At 39.9% G+C, this 27,885-nt stretch overlaps 1 protein-coding gene across 6 annotated transcripts in view; it reads right to left on the bottom strand.

Annotated features, from left to right (window-relative positions):
- phf14 (PHD finger protein 14) overlaps positions 1-27,885 on the bottom strand; it is a 268,298-nt gene that overhangs the window by 142,275 nt on the left and 98,138 nt on the right. For all 6 annotated transcript variants that reach the window (XR_011885414.1, XR_011885415.1, XM_072253393.1 and 3 more), the window contains exons 11-14: positions 26,285-26,380; positions 23,211-23,314; positions 10,578-10,709; positions 3,757-3,925 (exon numbers count right to left, since the gene is read on the bottom strand). Coding sequence is in view for 4 of the 6 variants with exons in the window: in XM_072253393.1 (XP_072109494.1) it covers positions 3,757-3,925; positions 10,578-10,709; positions 23,211-23,314; positions 26,285-26,380 (501 nt within the window). In the remaining 2 variants the exon portion in view is untranslated. The remainder of the gene's footprint in view (positions 1-3,756; positions 3,926-10,577; positions 10,710-23,210; positions 23,315-26,284; positions 26,381-27,885) is intronic.

Raw genomic sequence — 27,885 nt, forward strand, 5'->3', positions numbered from 1 at the left:
AATAGTCTGCCCATTTATTTCTTCCACCAAAGTGCATGACCATACACTTTCCAGCATTGTATTTCATTTGCCACCTCTTTGCCCATTCCTTCAAGTGTCTCTGCAGGCTCTGTTTCCTCAACACTATCCACTCCTCCACCTATCTTTGTATCATCGGCAAATTTAGCCACAAGTTCACTAATCCCATAGTCCAAATCACTGACGTACATCGTAAAAAGCAGTGGTCCCAATACTGAGGCGTGTGAAACTCCACTGGTAACCGGCAGCCAGCCAGAATAGGATCCCTTTATTCCCACTCTCTGATTTCTGCTGATCAGCCAATGCTCCACCTGTACTAGTAACTTCCCTGTAATTCCATGGGCTCTTACCTTGCTGAGCAGCCTCATGCGCGGCACCTTGTCAAAGGTCTTCTGAAAATCCAAGTACACCACGTCTTACAATAAAATCAACAATGTCAGCTAAAGTAGTTTTATGGCTGTGCCTTTCTTGCAGTTCACATACCACTGTTTTCTATTTATCCCTAAGCATAAAGAGCAATTTCTTTATGACAATTGACATTACCAGGCATGTCCAACTGGCACTTCTGCGGCACTTCTTCCATGGCATTGCAACAGCCTCTAAGAAAAAGACTATAGTCCTGAAGAGCTTCCACGTCTTCAGATTTGATAGGTACCCAAGAAAGAGCCATTTGTATGTAGGAGGGTGCAATTTTCTGTTCAATACCAAAGTGTTCTTGTAGTAAAGCTTTACCCTTTACATAGCCTTTCTTTGGGTCCACATGCTGGCAACTTCTGACAAGTTCTGTAGGGCAGCCCCTAGTGTACTGTTCAGTCACTTTAACTGTCAGCCTTGCCTTTAACACTACTTTCAAAAGTCTTCATGAATACATGATACTGCAATGGATCACCAATGAAGATTTGAATCTCTCTTTTTGGCAAAGATGAAATACATTGTTGCTGCGCCAATAAAGTTGTTATGTCATTTTGCTTCTTCATAATATCAATAATACTGTTTTGACCTCTAACATCTGTGTTTCCATGCTGTAAATGAATATTCCCTTGTGCCCTTTGAGCTGTTGAATATGACATAGTTTCAGAGTGCCTCATTAACACAGTCTGAGAGTAAACACCCTGGACTACCTCTTGGGGATCTTGTTCATGATTTACAGACACTTGAAGAACAAATGAATCAATGCTGACACTGGGTATTTTTGTTTCTCTCTGTGCTTTTTAACTATAGGAATTCACACCACAGAACAGTCCTGCTGGGGCACTTTTAGCACTCACCACACTTGAACTCCTTAGCATATTAACTTTAGCCATATATGCAGCAATTTCTGCTTCCAATGTAGGCTGTTCCTTCCTTCTCCATAACTGACTGTTCCTCTTGGTCCTCCAGCACATGCTTGTCCTTCAATAATTGTCGATGAGCCATTAATGCAGCTAAATCAGCCTGTTTTAATGCATGCAAAGGAGGTAGTAGATACAGAGAATTTTCTTCCTGCACCAGAACTTCAGGCGCTGACATTTGACACACTATCATTTGGCTTTACATCATTTTATGGGTCAGCTGCTATATGCGTAGTCAAAACATGCCTGAGAATTTGAGAAACATTGTCTGATAGAAGATGAGACACATTTACTCGTTTCAGCAACATGATCTTCAATGTAACATGTTTGGGTCAACCATTGTTTCACATCCTGTATGAGTGCACTACTATACCTATTAATGTTTGAAAAAACATTCACTCTGTTTTCTCCCTTCATCCTTGGGAAGTAATAAGATTAGCATGTGATGTTGCTTAGCAACAGCTTCACAGCAATTAGACAAGTCCTCAAGACGAGATTGCACTTGTAAGGCATTTTTCTTATTTTCTATAAGAACCTTAATTGATGGTATTAAACCTTTAATTTTGTTCACATTTGTTTTATCCTTCTTTTGAAGATTTTCAATTCTATCTGCTAAAGCTTTCATAGTATGTTTAATTTTCTTTTTGCAAGTGCTGACTTCAGGGTCGCTGGCGTCAGTTCCATGCTTCGATTCACTCAAGTTACTTTCTCTTTATTGTGCGATTTCCAATTAACTCTGTTAATCTGCAGCACGTTCACAAATGCATTGGCAATATTCCGTTCAACAAATGTAGGCAACAAACAAACCATCCGTGCATCCACAGCACTTAAACCAGACCAAACAACGTGTTCAAGTTAAATGTCATCAACAGGAAGAATATTTCAGCATTTCAATAAAACAAAGCGATAAACCCTCAGGCAAACACCATGCAACCAAGCAATGGTCCACAATGGCCAGGTAGCAATGACTATTCGAAACTGAGTTCAAACCACAAACACACAGCATAAATCAATAAAATCAAGCTGTCCAGTTTTGCCAAAAGGTCCAAGGCAATCCTTTGCCGTAGATTTCTGTTCGGTTAGAATAACTTGCTTTGTTGACAAAATATAGCAGTTATTTGAAAACAAACCAAAACCGCTGAGAGATTGCATATCGGAGTTGACACTGTATGACATGCTTCCAAATAACTGAGTTCCAAGTCGAAAATATGAACATTCGATCCTTTATTACGAAACCAGCAAAGACGAATGATCATATAGTGATAAAAACTAACACTAAATTAGCAATATAGCTAAGAATAATTAGTGTTCAAATTAGCGTAATTAAGCAAAGATCATAAATAAGCGGTCAACAAAAAAAATCATTCCCCCAGCTCACTCCCTCTCAACTAAACAATACTAAGACAAAGTGAGAATACGTAACTATACTCATTTGCTTCCACCACAACCGAAGCCCCATGACAAATTTCCCATAATACATGCTCAACACAAAACACAATACAGGCAGACAGAAAAAAGATACATAACTCCTACAAACAGCAAACATTTAGTAAGCAGCTCTTTAAGAAAAAATAAAATTTTTAATAGCTTTTAAATAAGCTAGTTGCCCTGGATTTTCCAGTCAGCAGGAAAGTGTTGCCGGCCACAAAAGCATTATCAGATTCCCTCTTGCCTGACATTAGTCAGATTCCTTCTGTAGGAATCCTTGACCAACAGCATGAGTGATGTAATCAGCAATCAGTCAAAGAAAGAGAAATAGTTAACTGCTTCTCTCCTTACAGACATGACCTGCTTGAGTATTTCCAGCACTATTTATTATTTCAGATTTAGAGGATCTACTGTATTTTGCTTTTCCATTGATGAGATTGATCCAGCTAGTCAGCTAATTAGACTGATAAATTTTGAGATGCAAAATTAAAAATGTTTTAAACATTTTTTCAGTGAGTGAAAAACATGCATAAATAAGATTGAAAGTAAATATTTTAAAAGCAAACTAAAAAAAAGTTTGAATATCCCCCCAAAAAACTGTACTCCATACATTTTGTTTAGATTCAGTTGTTGTTCAGCAACAATTACATCAATGTTCATTTAAAGACACAGTTACATCTCATTCAACAAGGATAACAATTTCAGTGATCTTTATACCAAGAACAGTAACAAAAGTTGAAGTTCACATCAACTCTGTGTTGAATATTTAGAACAGCAGCCTACCCTGTACAGAGGCAAGGTGGTGCTGACAGTACTTTTTTAGATGCGTGGACTAAGTTTTGCTAATTACAACAGATGTTGGTAACTTTATTTCATTACACTACAAAGAATTGGTCATTATGTCATCGCAAAACCTCAATTATAATGTATAGCATTTAAAGATGGATTACAAGAATAGAGGAAGAGGGGATTAAATTACCATATTTTTGTTCATGATCTTCTTTGGTTCAATCACAATATCCAATGGAGTGAATTTGACAGGCTCCTTAATCTGTCTCCTTGATCTCTTGGTCCCATCTGGTAAAGTTTCCATCGTGATGTCTGCCTCTAGATCACTACTCCCTGCTTGGTCACATTCTGAACATTGCCTGTACAATAGATTAGATCTTCAGCAGAGTTAAATATCAAAAAGAACTATGTAAATATGCTCTACTTTTTTTTTTGCATGGAGTGAAAGCATTTCACCACAAAGCCCTCTCTAGGTTTCAGTATGGCTGAGTTTCTCTACTGGAATGATGGAAATTTGGTTCCTTCCAAATACAACATTACAAAGTTGTCAGTAAACAAAGCAATTACAATGTGTGAGCAAGTCAGTTTTCAATAAAATTTTCATCTCTATTTTACATAGTCTTTTGAGTACCCAGATGTAAAAAGCGTATTTCATACCTAGCCAAAATGGGAAGAATCACTTTAAGAAAAGTGTTCAATTCCTTTTAACAAATACCTAAAAAAATTCATCCAATGATTCAGAATTAAATAAGCTACATAAAAGCCGAAACAATGAAACACTTCTGCCCTTGAGGTGTCTTAACAGGGGCATAAAATGTGCATCTTCAAATAAGTCACGGTCCATGACAAATTCAATCATGCCCAGCTTATAAATATATTTTAAATTCTCTTGAACCTCTCCAGAAGAAAAAGCTTTTAGATATTTGTGCAGATTGCAAAAGGATTCATACAAATACGACAAAAGGTAAAATATAACAATCAATACAACTCAATTTCTCAGAAGAAATCTATCTTGCAGAGTATGCTCAGACTAATCAAAATTGAAACCCAAGTTGGTGATCTAGAGCACATCTCAAGAATGCATTCACAAAAGGACAGCTACCTGGTCTGCAAACTAACATTTTCACTAATGGGCTAAAATGCACCTTACTACCAACTACTTGCAGATTTACAATTCCTTGTGGATTATATATAGGTGAAATTCTAATTTTAAACAAGTTTGCTCTTTTTAAACAGAAAGGTGTAGAGAAAAATTAATTAATTAAGAATTAAAAGTGGCTCTTTTAATTCCGTCCTTAACTTTGACAAATACTTAAATTTGACCAAAAAGCATTAAGATTTTTCAAACAACCAATCTACGTGATCAGTTTGATTGACAGCAGAGTAATTCCCAACATCAGACATCATTTTATAAAGCTACATAATTAACACAACAAATTCTGCAATTAATTCATTAAAATACTGCTGTTACATCTGCTTAGAATGTTTCAAGGCACTTAACAAAAATGAAGCATCTTTGCATTGTAACATATGAAATACAAAGCAAATTCAGGTACAGCAAGGTCTCACAAACGGCAATGAGATAATGGTGATTATCCATTCTATTGTGACTCGGATTAATATTACTTATGAAACTTAAAATAACTCCATGTTCTTCTTCAAAGTAGTACTATAAGATTTGTGTGAACAACTTGCTAGTTATTCCAAAGTGACCTCCTCTGATAATGAAGTACCTCAGGAATGCTGAACACACTGAACACATTTTCCTATTTAGAAGTGAAATGAAACAGTAAGCTATAACTGGTACCAAACTGACAGAGCAACAAAAAAAACTTTTTTATATTATTACTTCTCAAAGAACAGGCTTTTAGGCCCAATTTTCCTCTTTAATCAACTCTACGATACAACAAGCTCAAAACAAAATATTAACCACAACCTAAATGTTTGAATATTTACGAGTTGGCCTGCCTTATACTCATAGATAACCATGGAAGGAGTTATGATATTAACAAGCAGAGCACAGTAAAGTATGTTCTATAAAGATTCCTTATATCCAGAGATGTTAAGAGTAATAGAAACAGATCAAACCTACAGCACAATTCAGACCCTTCAGCCCACAAAGTTGTGCCGAAAATGTCCCTACCTTAGAAATTACTAGGGTTACCCATAGCCCTCTATTTTTTTAAGCTCCATGTACTTATCCAAAAGTCTCTTAAAAGACACTATCGTATCCACCTCAACCATTACTGCCGGCAGCCCATTCCACGCACTCACCACTCTCTGTGTAAAAAACTTACACCTGACATCTCCTCTGTACCTACTCCCAAGCACCTTAAACCTGTGCCCTCTTGTGGCAGCCATTTCAGCTCTGGGAAAAAGCCTCTGACTATCCACACGATCAATGCCTCTCATCACCTTATACACCTCTTATCAGGTCACCTATCATCCTCCGTCGCTCCAAGGAGAAAAGGCCGAGTTCACTCAACCTGTTTTCATAAGGCATGCTCCCCAATCCAGGCAACATCCTTGTAGATCTCCTCTACACCCTTTCAATGGTTTCCACATCCTCCCTGAGATGACCAGAACTGAGCACAGCACTCCAAGTGGGGTCTGACCAGGATCTTATATAGCTGCAACATTACCTCTCAGCTCCTAAATTCAATTCCATGATTGATGAAGTCCAATACACCGTATGCCTTCTTAACCACAGAGTCAACCTGCGCAGCTGCTTTGAGCGTCCTATGGACTCGGACCCCAAGATCCCTCTGATCCTCCACACTGCCAAGAGTCTTACCATTAATACTATATTCTGCCATCCTATTTGACCTACCAAAATGAATCTTTTACTATCTCTTCTTTCAGTTAGTCCTGACGAAGAGTCTCGGCCTGAAATGTCGACTGTACCTCTTCCTATAGATGCTGCCTGGCCTGCTGCGTTCCACCAGCATTTTGTGTGTGTCACTTCACACTTATCTGGGTTGAACTCCATCTGCCACTTCTCAGCACAGTTTTGCATCCTATCAATGTCCCACTGTAACCTCTGACAGCCCTCCACTCTATCCACAACAACCCCAACCTTTGTGTCATCAGAAAACTTACTAACCCATCCCTCCACTTCCTCATCTAGGTCATTTATCAAAATCACAAAGAGTAAGCGTCCCAGAACAGATCCCTGAGGCACACCACGCATCACCAACCTCCATACAGAATATGACCCGTCTACAACCACTCTTTGCCTTCTGTGGGCAAGACAGTTCTGGATCCACAAAGCAATGTCCCCTTGGATCCAGAATAGGAGAATTACCAGGATACTGCCTGGTTTAGATGTATGCATTATGATCAGAGAATAAGGGAGGAGTAGAGGAGACATGATAGAGGTAAACAAGATATTAAGAGGAATAGATAGAGTGGACAGACAATGTCTCTTCCCCAGGGCATCACTGCTCAGTACAAGTCATGGCTTTAAGGTAAGGGATGGGAAGTTCAAGGGGGATATTAGAGGAAGGTTTTTTACTCAGAGAGTGGTTGGTGCATGGAATGCACTGCCTGAGTCAGTGGTGGAGGCACATACATTATTGAAATTTAAGAGACTACTAGACAGGTATATGGAGGAATTTAAGGTGGGGGGTTATATGGGAGGCAGGGTTTGAGGGTCGGCACAACATTGTGGGCCGAAGGACCTGTACTGTGCAGTACTATTCTATGTTCTATCCCATGCCTCCTTACTTTCTCAATAAGCCTTCCATGGGGTACCTTATCAAATGCCTTGCTGAAATCCATATACACTACATCTATTGTTCTTCCTTCATCAATGTTTTTAGTCACATCCTCAAAAAATTCAATCAGGCTCGTAACACACAACCTGCCCTTGACAAAGCCATGTTGACTATTCCTAATCATATTATACCTCTCTAAGTGTTCATAAATGCTGCCTCTCAGGATCTTCTCCATCAACTTAACAACCACTGAAGTAAGACTCACTGGTCTATAATTTCCTGGGCTATCTCTACTCCCTTTCTTGAATAAGAGAATAAAACACACAACCCTCCAATCCTCCAGAACCTCTCCCGTCCCCATTGATGATGCAAAGATCATCGGCAGAGGCTCAACAATCTCCTCCCACGTCTCCCACAGTAGCCTGGGGTACATCTCATCCAGTCCCGGCGACTTATCCAACTTGATGCTTTCCAAAAGCTCCAGCATATCCTCTTTCTTAATATCTACATGCTCAAGCTTTTCAGTCCACTGCAAGTCATCACTACAATGACCAAGATCCTTTTCCATGGTGAATACTGAAGTAAAGTATTCATTAAGTACCTCTGCTATTTCCTCCGGTTCCAAACACACTTTCCCACTGTCACACTTGTTCGGTCCTATTCTTTCACGTCTTATCCCCTTGCTCTTCACATACTTGTAGAATGCATTGGGGTTTTCCTTAATCCAGCCTGCCAAGGCCTTCTCATGGCCTCTTCTGGCTCTCTTAATTTCCTTCTTAAGCTCCTTCCTGTTAGCCTTATAATCTTCTAGATCTCTAACAATAGCTAGCTCTCTGAACCTTTCGTAAGCTTTTCTTTTCTTCTTGACTAGATTTACTACAGCCTTTGTACACCACGGTTCTTGTACCCTACCATAAATTCCCTGTCTGATTCGAACGCACCTATGCAGAACTCCACACAAATATCCCCTGAACATTTGCCACATTTCTTCCGTACCTTTCCCTGAGAACATCTGTCCCCAGTTTAAGCTTCCAAGTTCCTGCCTGATAGCCTCATAATTCCCCTTACTCTAATTAAATGCTTTTCTAACTTGTCTGTTCCTATCTCACTCCAATGCTACTGTAAAGGAGATAGAATTATGATCACTATCTCCAAAATGCCCTCCCACTGAGAGATTTGACACCTGACCAGGTTCATTTCCCAATACCGAATTAAGTACAGTCTCTCCTCTTGTAGGCTCATCTACATATTGTGTCAAGAAACCTTCCTGAACACACCCAACAAGTTCCACCCCATCTAAACCCCTTGCTCTAAGGAGATGCCAATCGATATTTGGGAAATTGAAATCTCCCACCACGACAACTCTGTTATTATTACACCTTTCCAGGATCTGTTTCCTTATCTGCTCCTTTAAATCCGTTACTATTGGGGGGCCTATAAAAAAAAACAGTAGAGTTATTGACCCCTTCTTGTTCGTAACCTCCACTCACAGAGACTCCGTAGACAACCTCTCCATGACGTCCACCTTTTCGGCAGCCGTGATGGTATCTCTGATCAACAGTGCCACGCACCCACCTCTTTTGCCTCCCTCCCTGTCCTTTCTGAAACATCTAAAATCCAGCACTTGAAGTAACCATTCCTGTCCCTGAGCCTTCCAAGTCTCTGTAATAGCCACCACATCATAGGTCCAAGTACTGATCCACGTTCTAAGCTCATCCGCTTTGTTCATAATACTCCTTGCGTTAAAATAGACACATCTCAAAACATTGGTCTGAGTGCAACCCTTCTTTATCACCTGCCTATCCTCCCTTACATACTGTCTCCAAGCTTTCTCTATTTGTGAGCTAACCCCTCTTCCCCAGTCTCTTCAGTTCAGTTCCCACCGCCCAACAATTCTAGTTTAAACTCTCCCCAGTAGTCTTAGCAAACATCCCTGTCAGGATATTGGTCCCCCTGGGATTCAAGTGCAACCCATCCTTTTTGTACAGGTCACACATGCCCCAGAAGAGGTCCCAATGATCCAGTAATCTGAATCCCTGCCCCCTGCTCCAATCCCTCAGTCACACATTTATCCCCCACCTCATTCTATTCCTATACTCACTTTCACGTGGCACAGGCAGTAATCCCAAGATTACTACCTTTGCGGTCCTGCTTCTCAACTTCCTCCCTAAATCCCTGTAGTCTGTTTTCAGGACCTCTTCCCTTTTCCTACCTATGTCATTGTACCAATATGTACCACGACCTCTGGCTGTTGTCCCTCTACTGCAGGATATTGTGGACGTGATCTGTAACATCCCGGACCCTGGCACCTGAGAGGCAAACTACCATCCGAGTTTCTTTCCTGCATCCACAGAATCGCCTGTATGACCCCCTAACTATAGAGTCCCCTATCACTACTGCCTTTCTCTTCCTTTCCCTACCCTTCTGAGCCACAGGGCCGAACTCTGTGCCAGAGGCACGGCCACTGTTGCTCCCCCAGGTAGGCTGTCCCCCCCCCCCCACCCCCCCAACAGCCACAGAGGTACTCTCTAGTACCTGACTCTTCCCCTTCCCTCTCCTGTTACCCGCCTGTCTGTCTCCCGTGGCCCCAGTGTGACCACCTGCCTATAACTCCTTTCTATCACTTCCTCGCTCTCCCTGACCAAACAAAGGTCATCGAGCTGCAACTCCAGTTCCCTAACACAGTCCCTTAGGAGCTACAGGTCGACACACTGAGTGCAGATATGGCCGTCCGGGAGGCTGGGAGACTCCAGGACTTCCCACATTTGACACCGAGCACAGAACACCGACCTCACACACATACATCCTTTCTGCAATTAACACAGGTAAACCCACCTTGCCTCGTTACCGCCTAAGCCCATTGACCCAAAGCCCTCTCACTCCGCTGCCCGCTAGATATGGCGGTCTCTTTTTAAAATTTTCCTGCTCTACTGGCTGACGTCACGCGCTTGCGCAGTCTTGCCTCTCTTTACCCCGAATAGTAAAATATTAATGATGAATTAATATGAACAATTACCATTTCATTTGCTAAATCGTTCGACATTTGAATGGAGAAGAACCAAAGTCTTGAGTAAAATTAAAAACTATAATATTTAATCTAAAACATCTAATGTTACCCTACTGCTTTTGATAAAAAAAGCGATATGATGCAAAGTTATAAAAATGAGCCTAACCTATTCAAGCATTGAAACTGTAAAAGACTTTCATTTTTCTGTATTAAAGGCTTTACACACTGCCACTTGGTGCAAACTCCATACAATTTTCATGCATGTTTAGGACAGTGAAAAATTCTTACCAGTAACTGTTTTTGGTCTTTTTGGGCATCCTGGTGAGGGGGGGATCTAAACAACCAAGATGATAATAGAGTTTGCAAGTGTCACACAAAACAAGGAGGTGTTGATCATGATTCTTCTTACAAATTCCACAGCTGGAAATAAAAAAAACTTATTCTACTCAATCATGAATCAAATGATCAATTATATCTTGATATTCAGTATCATACCCAATTAACAGTAAATGTGAAACAAGACTGAACAACTTTACAACCATCGGTTATAATTACGTTCACCAAGCTTTACTTTATAAAATCAATCAAAACAGCTCTTAAATGATAACACATTCCTCACCAATCCCACTGCATAACAATGGCAAATACATTAGAATATTCTTAACATACTTGATTACAGAATAGTAGTTTTTTTTTTAAACAAGGCGATTTGAATAATTTTCTTACAAACCAAAAAACAGAAATGTAGGGGTTTGTTGCTGACCACATGTATGAATTACCTACTGTAGCTATATTTTCAATTTGTTCTTCAATGAAATAGTATAATGCAAAAGACAGACATTATTAAGTTACTTCACAAGCAACTTTAAAAATATCTGCTCTTGTACTTTGTAACTAAAGTGATAATTTCACATTACTCCCGCTAGTTATATTGTAAAAGCTACAATTTTGCCCCCAATCATTCAGCTTCTCTATATCCAGAGGAGGGCAAAAGTTTAAAGTACTGGAAGAAGTTTTACAGGGGGCGCAAGGGAGAAGTTTTGTTTAAACAGCAGAGTGGCTGATGTCTGGAATTCTTTGGCAGAAGAAGTGGTGAAATCAGATGTAATCAAAATGTTTAACATTGCATGTAGACAGGCAAATGGGATTAGTGTAAATGGCAAAAATGGTTGATACGACACTCTAACTGTGAACTTCCTTACATCCTCCTTTGTATTCACAATTCCACCTTGTTTTGAATCAACAGCAAATAGATATATAATATTTGGTTCCCTCAGCCGAGCTGTTGATATAGAGTATGAATAGCAAACCATCTGCCAATGTGAAAAAGATCAATTTACTCTCACTTCTTCCTTTCTGTCTAATTAAGAATTTTAAATCTGTTTTTGAACAAGTAGTAATCTGCCCTCAAAATTTAAATGCCTTTGGCAACACTGCAGGTTGTTCATTACTACTTCGATTAAATTTAAAGAGTGATCAATTGATCTTAGATATTCTGCTTATGTAAATGACATTTGCCTCAATCACAGACATAAATAGTAACAAAATAATATTTCATACATCACCACATTCCAGTACTTACTTCTCTTTGCTAATTGGTCTCAAAAATCTGATAAACTGCCTTAAACCATGTCTGTGGTGAAACAGCATCAACAATTCTATTATGTCAAGCGCCCATGTTTTTAAAATGGCATCAATGAAGGAATCAGGATATATTTCAAGGCCAGAGGAGTATGTGCAATGGAGGAGTATTTTTGCAAGTCATCTTATCACCTGCAGCTCTTGTTCTTAAAGGTTTTAGAGGTCATACATTTAGGAGAATTAGTCATTGTCATCTTGATAAATGGCTGCAGTGCATCTTGTTGGAGATAAACTCTGCAGCAATGTTGCACAGTGGCAGAGAAAGTCAATAATTATGATCGTAACTCAAGCAAATTGCTGTGTCCTGGATGATCTCAATACTTAAGAAGCATTTGTTTATTACACACTCAACTTTAAGGTGGTAGAAAGAATCTACAAACAATGCCCCATCTCCAACCTCTTCTAGCTGCAGTCTGTATATGGATCCACTATCCTTAGGATGCCAATGGTTGGAAATTTGACAATGGTAATGATATTGAATTTCAAAGAAGGCGATTAGGTATTCCCTTTAGGAGACAGTAGTATTGTGGCACTTCAGTGGCAAGGAAGTCGCTTCATTATCTCATTAGATATTAGTGAAACTGAACAATTTACATTGTGAATATTTTCACTTTTGATCTTACCACAAATAAAATCAATGAAATTGGTAGCCTGGATTGTACTAAGGTAATCTCCTGCAGAAGACAGACTACAGAATTCTGCTATGGAGATGGCTGTGCTGCAATAACTACTACCTTTCTTAATGTAGCCAACTGTTTCTGTCTTTGGAATTTCTTTAGATTCAATTTTATTAACCCTCCTTAATGCCATATTAAATCAAATGGTGACTTGACATCAAAAGCAATCAGTCTCATCTCACCCCAGGAATTTCAGCTCTTCTATTTACATTTGTACCATCATACAAATTAGTTTCTGAGACATCACAACTAGGCATCAGGAATCTAGTAAAACCAAACTGCTGGAGGAACTCAGGGCATCAAGAAGCAAGAGGCAAAAAGAAGGTTAATGTTTCAGGTCAAGACCCTACATCAGGTCAGACAGAAAAAAGGCAAGAAGCAGGGATGATACAGGGGTTGGCAGGTGATAAGGTGAAGAAATGATGGACAGATGAGACCAAGTGGGCGGAGAGGACACTGAACAGAGACAGAAGCCAGAAGGTATTAAGAACATAGAACAGTACAGCACAGTACAGGCCCTTCAGCCCACAATGTTGTGCCGACCCTTAAACCCTGCCTCCCATATAACCCCCCCACCTTAAATTCCTCCATATACCTGTCTAGTAGTCTCTTAAATTTCACTAGCGTATCTGCCTCCACCACTCATTCAGGCAGTGCAATCCACGCACTAACCACTCTCGAGTAAAAAATCTTCCTCTAATATCCCCCTTGAACTTCCCACCCATTACCTTAAAGTCATGTCCTCTTGTATTGAGCAGTAGTGACCTGGCGAAGAGGCAATGGCTGTCCACTCTATCTATTCCTCTTAATATCTTGTATACCTCCATCATGTCTCCTCTCATTCTCCTTCTCTCCAGAGACTGAGCCCTAACTCCATTAATCTCTGATCATAATGCATACTCTCTAAACCAGGCAGCATCCTGGTAAATCTCCACTGTACCCTTTCCAATGCTTCCACATCTCTCCTATAGTGAGGCGACCAGAACTGGACACAGTACTCCAAGTGTGGCCTAACCAGAGTTTTATAGAGCTGTATCATTACCCTACGACTCTTAAACTCTATCCCTCGACTTATGAAAGCTAACACCCCATAAGCTTTCTTAACTACCCTATCTACCTGTGAGGCAACTTTCAGGGATCTGTGTACATGTACTTCCAGATCCCTCTGCTCCTCCACACTTCTAAGTATCCTGACATTTACTTTGTACTCTGCCTTGGAGTTTGTCCTTCCAAAGTGTACCATCTCACACTTCTCCGGATTGAACTCCATCTGCCACTTCTGCATCTTATCAATGTCTCTCCGCAATCTGCGACAATCCTCTACATTATCCACAACACCACCAACTTTCGTGTCGTCTGCAAACTTGCCAACCCACCCTTCAACCCCCACATCCAGGTCATTAATAAAAATCACGAAAAGTAGAGGTCCCAGAACAGATCCTTGTGGGACACCACTAGTCACAACCCTCCAATCCGAATGTACTCCCTCCACCACGACCCTCTGCTTTCTGCAGGCAAGCTAATTCTGAATCCACATGGCCAAACTCCCCTGGATCCCATGCCTTCTGACTTTCTGAATAAGCCTACCATGTGGAACCTTGTCAAATGCCTTACTAAAATCCATATAGATCACATCCACTGCACTACCCTCATCTATATGCCTGGTCACCTCCTCAAAGAACTCTATCAGGCTTGTTAGACACGATCTGCCCTTCACACAGCCATGCCGACTGTCCCTGATCAGACTATGATCCTCTAAATGCCCATAGATCCTATCTCTAACAATCTTTTCCAACAGCTTTCCCACCACAGACGTAAGGCTCACTGGTCTGTAATTACCCGGACTATCCCTACTACCTTTTTTGAACAAGGGGACAACATTTGCATCCCTCCAATCCTCCAGTACCATTTCCGTGGACAAGGAGGACATAAAAATCCTAGCCAGAGACTCAGCAATCCCTTCCCTCGCCTCGTGGAGCAGCCTGGGGAATATTCCATCAGGCCCTGGGGACTTATCAATCCTAATGTATTTTAACAACTCCAACACCTCCTCTCCCTTAATATCAACATGCTCCAGAACATCAGCCTCACTCATATTGTCCTCACTGTCATCAAGTTCCCTCTCATTGGTGAATACCAAAGAGAAGTATTCATTGAGGACCTCTCTCACTTCCACAGCCTCCAGGCATATCTTCCCACCTTTATCTCTATCTTCACTCCTGTCATCCTTTTGTTCTTCACAGAATTGAAGAATACCTTGGGGATTTTCTTTACCCTACTCGCCAAGGCCTTCTCATGCCCCCTTCTTGCTCCCCTCAGCCCCTTAAGCTCCTTTCTTGCTACCCTATATTCCTCAATAGACCCATCTGATCCTTGCTTCCTAAACCTCATGTATGCTGCCTTCTTCCATCTGACTAGGTTCTCCACCTCACTTGTCACCCATGGTTCCTGCACCCTACCATTCTTTACCTTCCTCACCGGGACAAATTTATCCCTAACATCCTGCAAGAGATCCCTAAACATCGACCACATGTCCATAGTACATTTCCCTGCAAAAACATCATCCCAATTCACACCCACAAGTTCTAGCCTTATAGCCTCATAATTTGCCCTTCCCCAATTAAAAATTTTCCTGTCCTCTCTGATTCTATCCTTTTCCACGATAATGTTAAAGGCCAGGGAGTGGTGGTCACTGTCCCCCAGATGCTCACCCACTGAGAGATCTGTAACCTGTCCTGGTTCGTTACCTAATACTAGATCTAGTATGGCATTCTCCCTAGTTGGCCTGTCAACATACTGTGACAGGAATCCGTCCTGAACACACTTAACAAACTTTGCCCCGTCTAAACCATTGGAACGAATCAGGTGCTAATCAATATTAGGGAAGTTAAAGTCACCCATGATAACAACCCTGTTATTTTTGCACCTGTCCAAAATTTGCCTCCCAATCTGCTCCTTGGTATCTCTGCTACTACCAGAGGACCTATAGAATACTCCCAATAGAGTAACTGCTCCCTTCCTGTTCCTGACTTCCACCCATACTGACTCAAAAGAGGATCCTGCTACATTACCCACCCTTTCTGTAGCTGTAATAGTATCCCTGACCAGTAATGCCACCCCTCCTCCCCTTCACCCCCCCCCCCATCCCTTTTAAAGCACTGAAATCCAGGAATATTGAGAATCCATTCCTGCCCTGGTGCCAGCCCAGTCTCTGTAATGGCCGCTACACCATAATTCCATGTATGTATCCAAGCTCTCAGTTCATCACCTTTGTTCCTGATGCTTCTTGCATTGAAGTACACGCACTTTAGCCCTTCTACCTTATTACCTTTACATCCTTTGTTCTGTTTCTCTTTCATCAAAGCCTCTTTATATTTTAGATCTGGCTTTACTCCATGCACTATACTTGCAGTTTTCACATGATCTTTATCCTCCTCCACCTCACTATCTGCTCTAACACTCTGGTTCCCCTCCCCCTGCAAATCTAGTTTAAACCCCCCCAGAGTAGCACTAGCAAACCTTCCCGCAAGGATGTTAGTTCCCCTCCAGTTCAGGTGCAACCCATCCCGTCGGAACAGGTCCCATCTTCCCTGGAACAAAGCCCAATTGTCCAGAAACAGGAAGCTCTCCCTCCTGCACCAACTCCTTAGCCACATATTTAGCTGCATTATCTTCCTATTTTTAGCCTCACTAGCATGTGGCACAGGTATCAAACTTGAGATTGCAACTCTGGAGGTCCTGTGCTTCAACTTTACACCTAACTCCCTGAATTCTCTTTGCAGGACCTCCTCCTTCTTCCTATCCACGTCATTGGTCCCTACATGGACCACGACATCTGGCTGCTCACCCTCCCTCTTGAGAATACTGAGAACTCGATCTGAGATATCGCGGACCCTGGCACCAGGGAGGCAACAGACCATCCGGGATTCTCGATCTCTTCCACAGAACCTCGAATTTGACTCCCTAACTATTGAATCCCCTATCACTACTGCTCGCCTCTTTTCTTCGCTAAATGAAACCAAATAAGGGAGCAATAGGAAGGGTAAGCCAAGGGGGAAGAAACCCAGATGGATAGGTATGCAGGTAATGGGCAGATGGAGCCTGGTGAGGGAGGGTAACAAAACTAGGAAACAAGACAGGGAGGAATGGGAATAGAAATGGTGAATAAAGGAAGAGAGAACATAGATGGACGGTTAGGAGAAGGAAAGAGGGTGTGGATTAGTTGAAATTGGAAAATTCGATGTTTGTATCATTCAGTTATAGGCTATCATAGTGGAAATTGCTACATTTCAATTTTTGCTCCTTCACTTGTATCTAAATTCCTTGTCCACCATGGAGGGATTCAAAGCTGTGCTTCTGGATCAGTCATATAGCACAGTAGCTCAGTTATTATGCTGCTGTACCCTTATTTGTGATGGTAAAGATGTCAGGAAGAGGCAGAGGTATTTCATTCACTCAGCACAGAGGACTGAAGTTGCTGTGAATACTTTTCACTCGCGTGCTGAGGTTCCGCCATTATTAGTATTGGATATGTTGATGGATTGAACATTATGAATCACTTATTTAGCTGTCTACAACCAGAATAAAGCAGAGCCGGGGGCTTTGATCTGAACCAATATCTGTTAGAGATATTTTTATTCTGTCATGTACTTAATCAGCACATTCTGCTCAAAGTAATCATAATTCCTCAGCATGATCTAATAGTGGAGTGAGATATATGCTAACCAAAGAATCTATGTGTGCCAGAGAACATGATTGCTGTTGTCAATGGCCAACTGCCATCATGGAAATTCAGTTTTGAGCTGTTATTAGACAATGGTACCACATAACATGTCCTCAGTGTGGAATTCTAATGAAGGTACAATATCAATATAATTAAGTTACTGGACCAGCAGTCAGAAATCTACAATACTGATCCAAAAGAAGAAGTTTGTACAATGGTAGCTGGAGATTTAAGTTCATACATCTAAATAAATCTGGAATGTGCAGAAGTTTCAATAACCGTAATAATGAAACTACTAGATTGTTCTAGAAACAAACATGGATAATTTTTGTCTTTCAGGAAAAGAAAACTGTCATTCTTAACTTATTTAGCCTTCATCTTACTCCAGACACTAATGTATTTGAGTGTTAACAGCTACCTCAGCTCAGGGAATCATTCTTGGAAAATAAGCACTACATTGCCAGCAATCTCAGCATCCATGAATAAAAAAAAATGCTCATTATTTCTCACAAACAAATGAACCTCCCCTTGCACTGTCTCCAAAAATATGTGCAGTAGTCTTCAAGTCCGCTCTGTGTAGTTGTAGCAAGACTTCCCTATTTTTGTACTCCAACTCTATTACAATGAAGGCCAGCATTCCATTTGACTTCCAAAATACTTGAGCTACCAGCATAATAACTTAGTTTTTTATGAACAAAATATTCACTTCTCTCTGAACACCAGCTTTCTTTGATCATGTGCCATCTTTCTCTTCACTCACCTTGTTTGCCTACTTCCCTTTTCAGGTTTCTTAAGTCCTATTCACAATTTAATCAAGGCATCAAGGCCAAGGGTGAAGGACGAACCACTGTTTAGCTCACTACTCTGTGAGGCTTTACCCACCTCAGCTGAACTGCATTTGTGGTTGTGGCCTGCAGCCATCGGGCTCCTAGATTGGCTGCAGCGCTAAACTGGCTCCGCGGTTGGGGACTCACTTTCGAGGGCTTTGCGGTTCATTCTCTGTGTGTTATTTACTTTCTTTTATTGTTTGCACTTTTTTTTCTTTATTTCACACATTGGGTGTTAGATGGTTTTTGTTCTGTAGGGCTTTTTTAGTGGGTTCTGTTGCATTGCTTTGTTTTGTGGCTGCCTGCAAGAAAATAAACCTCAAAGGCTGTATGTGGTATACATACTTCGATAATATATTTACTTTGAACTTTGAGCCTACACTTCTATAGTCATTAATCTTGAAGATCATACCCTCTGCCCCTATACTGTTCTCAGTAGAGTCACATTATAGAAAAAAATATAACTGAAAGACATTGAGGAATTTTTTTAAGAGGGTTCAATCACAAATTGCGGTATATAACAAAACATGTCTGCTACTGTCCAAAAGAGAACAAAAAAAGTGTTCACTTCAGTCAGCTAGCCACACTTGTGCATGTTTTAACAGCTCAAAGCACCTTTAAAAAAACTGACCAAAGGAAACCGGAATATGTCATTTAGCCATTCAAGCCTGCTTGCCCATTCAGCGATTGAACTGTGACTTGACTTCATACACCAGTCAATAACACTTAACATCTTTTGTACACTGACAGAGAGCACTTGGTAAACACATTCCTTACACACCCACAAACAAAGCCCTGTCATTCTGTTGTTGTTGCGCTGACTGTGCACACTTAAATGTCTTCTGCCCGTTACATTCTAATAATCAGTCCTAAGGGTGTGGATTATGGAGCCTTTCCCACCATACACGGTGGAATATTCCATTTCTTTAGTAATGGGGATGTGTAAATGTGTATATATTGTTTGTATACTGTATTTAAGGCAGATACTTCTGTTTATTTTGTAATATGATTGTAGCTACAGTTGAAGTCGGAAGTTTACATACACTTAAATTGAAGTCATTAAAACTCATTGTTTAACCACTCCACAGATTTCATATTAGCAAACTATAGTTTTGGCAAGACGTTGAGGACATCTACTTTGTGCGTGACACAAGTAATCTTTCCAACAATTGTTTACAGACAGATTATTTCATTTTTAATTGACTATATCACAATTATGGTGGGTCAGAAGTTTACAAACAAAATCAAAAGAAATCAGCCAAGACCTCAGAAAAAAAGATTGTGGACCTCCACAAGTTTGGTTCATCCTTGGGAGCAATTTCCAAACGCCTGAAGGTACCAGGTTCATCTGTACAAACAATAGTACGCAAGTATAAACACCACAGGACCACGCAGCCGTCAAACCGCTCAGAAAGGAGACGCATTCTGTCTCATAAAGATGAACGTACCTTGGCGCGAAAAGTGCAAATCAATCCCAGAACAACAGCAAAGGACTTTGTGAAGATGCTGGAGGAAACAGGTAGCGAAGTATCTATATCCACGGTAAAACGAGTCCTATATCGACATAACCTGAAAGGCTGCTCAGCAAGGAAGAAGCCACTGCTCCAAAAACGCCATAAAAAAGCCAGACTACAGTTTGCAAGTGCACATGGGGACAAAAACCTTACTTTTTGGAGAAATGTCCTCTGGTCTGATGAAAACAAAAATTGAACTGTTTGGACATAATGACCACCATTATGCTTGGAGGAAAAATCGTGAGGCTTGCAAACTGAAGAACATCATCCCAACCGTGAAGCACGGGGGTGACAGCATCATGTTGTGGAGGGGGGGTGCTTTGCTGCAGGAGGGACTGGTGCACTTCACAAAATAGATGGCATCATGAAGAAGGAAAATTATGTGGATATATTGAAGGAACATCTCAAGACATCAGCCAGGAAGTTAAAGCTCGGTCGCAAATGGGTCTTCCAAATGGACAATGACCCCAAGCATACCTCCAAAGTTGTGGCAAAATTGCTTAAGGATAACAAAGTCAAGGTACTGGAGTGGCCATCACAAAGCCCTGACCTTAAACTGATAGAAAATTTGTGGGCAGAACTGAAAAAAACATGTGTGAGCAAGGAGGCCTACAAACCTGACTCAGTTACACCAGTTCTGTCTGGAGGAATGGAACAAAATTCCAGCAACTTATTGTCAGAAGCTCGTGGAAGGATACCCGAAACGTTTGACCCAAGTTAAACAACTTAAAAACAATGCTACCAAATACTAACAAAGTGTATGTAAACTTGTAACCCACTGGGAATGTGACGAAAGAAATAAAAGCTGAAATAAATCATTCTCTCTACTATTATTCTGACATTTCACATTCTTAAAATAAAGTTGTGATCCTAACTGACCTAAGACAGGGAATGTTTTCTAGGATTAAATGTCAGGAATTGTGAAAAACTGAGTTTAAATGTATTTGGCTACGGTGAATGTAAACTTCTGACTTCAACTGTATATTGTGGGGTACATCATATTCTAGTTCATGTTTAGTTTTACGTTAGCTTTGTGGATAATTGAAGATGGTATGTCCAGGTGCCTAATAAATGGGAGTCATCACTCTCGGGGGGGGGGGGGGGGAGGAGAAGAGTGGGGGGAAGGAGAGTGGGGGGGGAAGGAGAGTGGGGGAAGGCCATAACTCACATATCTAACATTCGGTGGCAGCGGTGGGATGGTCAGTCACAGAAGGGTGTTCAACTTGGAGCAGAGTGGGATTGTGGTCCCAAGTCAGGAAACTCTGAGGCTAAAAATGAAGCAAATGTCTGGGGAACAGAGGAACACGAACTTCAACAAAGAGCTAAATTCCAAGACAAAGGCAGGAAGGCCTTCAAGGGGGACCACCTCTGAACCACCCCTGGAAAATCTGTTCAAAGACTTTTTGTCTGTGGAAGGATCCCAAGATGCCATCTTATCAACAAGCTGATGATATTATGAACTATCTCAAGTTCAAGAGGATGGCCTGGATATGGCAAAGGCTAGAAGAGGAGTGGGCCTGCCAGCTAGTGCCATTACTGACAGGTAAGACTCGCAAAGCCTACATTGCAATGGATAAAGAGAAGTCCAACAACTATCCTGACCTGAAGGAGGTAAATCTGATATCTCAGCAAACACTTCCATTCCACTACTCTACCACTAGAGGAGTTGCCCACTGAGAAGTATCATCACCTGAAGGGTCTCTACTGCTGATGGATTCAACCCAAGCAGGAGGAGACTGGTGAGGTCATTGCTCTGGAACAGTTGCTGCTATTGCTTCCTCCACACAGTCTCAGAGCAGGAGCCAGCAGATGGATTCACTGCTGCCCAACAATGTCCACAAGGTGGTGCCATCGGGGTATTCATTCCAAAGCAACAGAGACTAACATTCCAAGGGACTCTCAGGAGAACGCTGCAGAACTGGAGAGTGGGAGGAACAAAGGCAAAGAACCCTTGGTAGGTTGTTCTAAGACTTTTATTCATTACCATTGTTAGAAGCCAGGACGTAAATTCTCTGTGCGTCCTCTTAAGGTACAAATTGTCAGGTATGTGCTATGTACCAAGAATGGAAGCATGTGCTGATGATGATTATGATAATATCTGTAATGATCCTGAGTTTGGTAATGGGAAACAAGCAGAATATGTGAAGAAAGAGCCTATGTTTATAATAGTCAAAGTTAATGAAAAACCTGTTAAAGCTGTTGTAGATTCTGGTAGCTACTGTTATTTAACCATATAACAATTACAGCACGGAAACAGGCCATCTCAGCCCTTCTAGTCCGTGCTGAACGCATACTCTCACCTAGTCCCACCGACCTGCACTCAACCCATAACCCTCCATTCCTTTCCTGTCCATATAGCTATCCAATTTTATTTTAAGTGACAACATTGAACCTGCCTCAACCACTTCTGCTGGAAGCTCGTTCCACACAGCTACCACTCTCTGAGTAAAGAAGTTCCCCCTCATGTTATCCCTAAACTTTTGTCCTTTAACTCTCAACTCACGTCCTCTTGATTGAATCTCCCCTACTCTCAATGGAAAAAGCCTATCCACGTCAACTCTATCTAGCCCCTCATAATCTTAAATACCTCTATCAAGTCCCCCCTCAACCTTCTACACTCCAAAGAATAAAGACCCAACTTGTTCAATCTTTCTCTGTAACTTAGGTGATGAAACCCAGGTAACGTTCCAGTAAATCTTCTCTGTACTCTCTCTATTTTGTTGATATCTTTCCTATAATTCTTTTAGATTGAAATCTAAAGATCATAACCAGACATTGCAGCATGATTGTGATATGCTGACTGCATATGCTGACTGACACAAAGATTAAGAGTTGAGACACGGTCATACAATGCAAGCTTGATGTATAATGAGCAACTACATTGAAGAATGAATGACCTTCACAATTTCTCCATGAGATTTTTTTCTTAATATGAGGGACATGCGGGCATGTTATGCAGAATGTGTGGAGACATCTGTGGGCTATTTATGAAGAAAAACTGCGCCCCTGCTTTTGGAGTTCACTACAGTCACACAACACCTATCTAATGTGTCCAAAGTGACCGGAAGTTTGACCTACTGACAGAACTAATTACTGCGATGGATGATCATAACTACTTAATAAAAATGGGGATGCTGGAGAAACTGCCAGTTGACATGACTCTTAGGAGACTCCAGCCATTTTTCCTTTGATCACAGCCCACGTAACTAATGTACACAAATAATTTATTAATCTAAGATTTAGATTTAACAATTTGTCTAGCATTAGCTGCTGCTTGTACTAAATGGCTTCAAAATTTATTCCATTATCTGCACATAGATTGTTCCTGAACTGCCTTTGAAATGCCTAATTTTGTTGAAATCCTTTTGCCACAATTTTTGATTTTTCATCTTTATTGCCTGCACTATCAGCCTGAATACTCCCCATATCCCGATCATTTTCCTGGACTTAGACAAAATCATACAAAATACATTTAGCAAACACTTACTGTTGAAAGTCAATCATAGTCAAAGCTCAAAACAAGCAGATAAAATTAATACCTGTACAATACTGCAGGAGGTGCCAATGATTTTAAAGTTCCTCCATCCTTTTTACTCGGTCGTCTTTCTTTAGGTGTACGCAAAATCACAGGGAAATTCAATTTCTATTAATTTAAAAATATTTTAAGATAACAAGAAAATCAGTGCAAAATGATTACAAGACAGTGTACTGCAATTTCATATGGATTATGGCAATATACAGTACTATGCAATTTATAGGAACCCTAATTTTTTTAAATAAATTTTGTTTCAGATGTTTAATTTTTGTTTTCTATGTTAGTATGTCAGTAGAAAAAAAGCAAATATTAGATTTCCAAACATTCATTTTCCAAAAATTTAAATGTTGGAGAATGTTTTACATTTAATTAAAGAAAATAACGTATTAAATAACAGTCCGCTTTTCAAAGAAAAACTCGATTACTTTGTAGGTATATAGCCCAGTGCATGATTAAACAAAGACACTAAACAGGATGTTAATGATCAATGACATAATGAGTTGAATGAAAAAACTGATTAACTGAAACAGAAATGGGTGTAGAAGGAATCAAACTGGCTGAAGAACAACCAAACTAAAGGTGAGGGTGTGGCAGATGTGACAGTTTAACCTTCAAATCATCAATTTTAACACCGGACAAGAGTGAACATAGCAACAAAAACAAAGTGATCACTTTGCACCAGCAAGGTCTCTTCTAAGCAGAAATTCTGCTGCAGACAGAGGTTTCAAGATGTGCTATTCAAGGTCTTCTGAAGAAGCACAAAGAAATTGCCAAGATTGAGGACAAGAAACTCAGTGGTCAGCCATGGAAACTGAGTGCAGCAGATGAGGTACATCAAACTGATATCCCTTCTAAATTGGAAGAAATTCAGCACCATTACTCACAGAAACCACTAGAACCTAAGTAAACCCCTCTCTAGTCTGGAGAAGGCTTGTCCAAAATGGTCTTCATGAAAGAGTTGCTGCCAAAAAGCTGTTCCTCCGAAGTGGAAACAAAGCCAAGACACTCACCTATGCACAAAAACACAAGGACTGTGGCACAGAACAATGGCAGCAAGTGCTCTAGAGTGACGAGTCAAAATTTGAAACTTTTGGCTCAAACAGGAGGCAGTTTATCCATAGAAGAGGTGGAGAGTGCTACATGGATGAAAGTCTGCAGCCAACAGTGAAACACTGCAAGTTTGGGGGTGTATTTCTGCAAATGGAGTTTGTAATCTGATCAGAATTAATGGAATCCTCAATGCTGAGAAGTACAAGCAGATTCTCATTCATCACCCATAAGGGAGGCCTCTGATCAGTCCCAACTTCAATCTGCAGCAGGACAACGACCCCAAACACACAGCCAAAGTTTTAAAGAGCTAATTCAGCCAAAAGAAGAACAAGGAGATCTGCAACAGATGGTATGGGCTCCACAAAGCCCTGATCCTAACATCATTGAAGCTGTCTGGGATTACACAGAGAGACAGAAGCAAGACCAAAGTCTGCAAAAGAACTGTGGCAAGTTCTCTAAATTGCTTGGAACAGCGTACCAGTCAATTTGCTTATAAAACTGCATGACAATGTACCTAAGAGAACTGATGCAGTTTTAAGGCAAAGGGTGGCTTCACCAAATATTGATTTATTTTTCTACTGTTTACTGCTCTTTATAGTTTTTTTTTAATATTTAGAAACTTTTCATTTCATTATTTTTAAAAGTATCTTTACTTTACAGATTTTTTTCACATGTGCCTAAGACTTGTACAGTACGGTACATAGATTATCAGCGCAAGTTAAATTCTAAAGAAAACACTGGTTTGAATCTAAAACACTTATGTATAAACAACATAAAAGTTTTACAGAACAACTGTTTCTACAAGTTTTCAAAGTGATGGACAAGGACATGTTACTTTATAGGGGAAATATAGCAGTTTGACAAAAGAATATTGAAATAGTTTATTTTCCACAGCACTGCTATACATTGGTGCTCTATAGGTTAATTAGAAAAATTATCTTATTGGACCAAACTCCCTGCAAAACAGACAAGATTCTCTTTGGGTTTCCACTAATCTGCAGCATGCTCGCTTCCGAGACAGCAACCATCTATCAAAGTCATTTCACAGTGGCCCTGTGGGCCTGCATCTGTTCAGCCAACTGGAAAAAAAAGTGTCATGTAAGCTGTGTAAATGAATCCTGCTGCTGCCAATGCTACTGCATGCGGCTGGAATTGTACTAGGTCTAGTTGGCAGTTGTGCTTTGTTATTTTCTCACTTGGCAAAAAGCACCGAAAATAAGATATTGCATTTGATAAGCAAAATCCATTTTATGCATTGCAGATCGAACCTCTCTCTGCATTAGTTTATGGTATCACAAGACAGCCAAAGTACCATCTGCATCTAATGCAAATGCTTAATTATCCTTATTGACAAATCTTCACTAATAAATGCAATGCACTCACCACAAAATCACCATTTAAAAGACACAGGTCAATTTTTTTTATTGCAAAGTGTTATTAATGTTTCATCCTCTGAGATTTATTCATTTCCCATAAACTTTAGTAATAATGTTTTTACATCCAATTTAGATTTATTAGCCCCTCAACTAATTCCATATTCATTGCAATTCTAATTAACTAATTCACTCCCTCAAAATATATTAATTAAAATTATGAAAAGAATGAAAAGATAACCAAACTGCATTACAGTTATAATGCCTTTTACTCATGAAAATACAGAAGAATTGTATGTAATTATTTTTTCATGAAGCTTCCTTTGTTAATCAAAACAATATGGCTGAAATTAGAATATCTTCATTGGTGCTACAGGACATTAGTTACAGTCAGTATTATTGCACAACTGAAAAACAAAATGTGATGGGTTGAGTAGGGGAGTCAGGTCATTGATACATAACAGGTCAATCAGCAATTGAAAATGGAAGCAGACATTCTGCAAAGAAAAATAGCAGTTACAACCTATAAACAAAACTACATGAATGATACGAGTAGCAGGGCTTTCATTATTACCTCTTGTACTATTTTGATTTAACTGACGGTGGGATGAAGGAAACACTGTTTAGTGCAACAACATAGAATTTATCTACTAACCTGTCCAACTATATTACTGAGTGTACTCCACAGCATTTGCCCCTCCCGACGTAATTTACCATTCTTGTCTCTCAGGTTTTCCAGAGATTCAAACAACTGATGGCAAAGTAGTATGTCAGCGAGGAAAATAGTGTATGGAATTAAAACAGAGAAAAATAAAGTTAATCTAGGTCTGCTTTTTCTCTTATTGTCAATAGGAGGCACTCTAAACTTAAAAGTTCATAATCTCAGCAGAAAAACATTAATTCCCTCCAGTTATCAATACTACTGAAGAAAAAATAAAAATGCACTGGATTCAGAACAGCAGCAAAAGTTCACAAAAAACAAAACCAAAGATCCATTAAGAAAATACATTCAATTGTGATTTCATACCACACTGACACACACGAAGTAGCCTAAAATATACAATAGTTTTGAATGTCTGTGAAAAAGCAACAAGCAAGTTCTAGTCTAAAGTATGATTCTGATACACAAGAACTTCTAACTTCACCAATGTCATACATTTCCATGTAAATAAAATCAATGTGCTTATTCAGCTCTTCCCCTTAATAGAATTCAAAGGTGTTATCTTAGGGGTAATCTTGATTTGAGTTTTATTTGAGAATTTCAGGTTTTAAGGCCAATCATTTACAAAACTTTCAGAATACAAATACTCCATTTTTTTTTTTATCTACCAACACTGAAATAATACACTTGTTTATTAATGAAAGCAATAGTGCAATCTCCAGATTTATCTTATAGGTTCCTTATTCTGTTAATTTGTCTCTGATATAATCATACCTAGAACATGCTATTGCACAATGATAATAATATTAAAATATATAAAGACACAAGAGAAATTACAGCTGCTGGAAATCTGGATCAACGCACACAAAACACTGGAGGAGCTCAATGGATCAGACAGCATCAATGCAAGGAAATGAATGGGACTGATGAAGGGTCTCAGCCCACAATATCGACTGCTCATTTTCCATCACAGATTCTGCGTGACCCACAATTCTTCCCGAATTTTCTATGTTGATGAAAATACATAAAGATCTTTTTTTTTAAATCTACCAAACTTGATCTGAAGATATGAAAATATGCATAGTAAAGGCCAGGATTAGCACATGATGCAAGAACTTTTTTTAAAATCACAAGTATTTCATCATTTACAGAGACAAGACATTCAATCTCAGACTTCAAAAAACGAAGCTTTTTACCATAGTAGGGCAATTTTTTTGTATAAAAGAAAACCCAAGTAGACCACCATGGTCTAAACCTTGTTGGACAGTTTGGTGCAGATTTATGGACAGGTTATGTATTTGTTCAATGTTTAATGCAAGTATTAGTATAAAACATCATCACTATAAACACAAACATTTGAAAAATGTTTGAAAAATAATAATAAAACGAAGCTTAATAAAACAATATATATTCCTATAACTTGCCCCATAAATGCACTGGACAATGTCTTTTGTTTTCAGGTAAGTATTGTACCTAACGTATGGTAAAAAACTACTTGGTACAAGATATTCCATCTGATGTGATGAGTGAACTTGACAAACTTCACAGCTATGTCATATAGCTATGATATTTGAAAAAACAAGAAAAGGGACGGT

Source organism: Mobula birostris, chromosome 3, assembly GCF_030028105.1.
Source record: "Mobula birostris isolate sMobBir1 chromosome 3, sMobBir1.hap1, whole genome shotgun sequence".
Lineage (NCBI taxonomy): Eukaryota > Metazoa > Chordata > Chondrichthyes > Myliobatiformes > Myliobatidae > Mobula > Mobula birostris.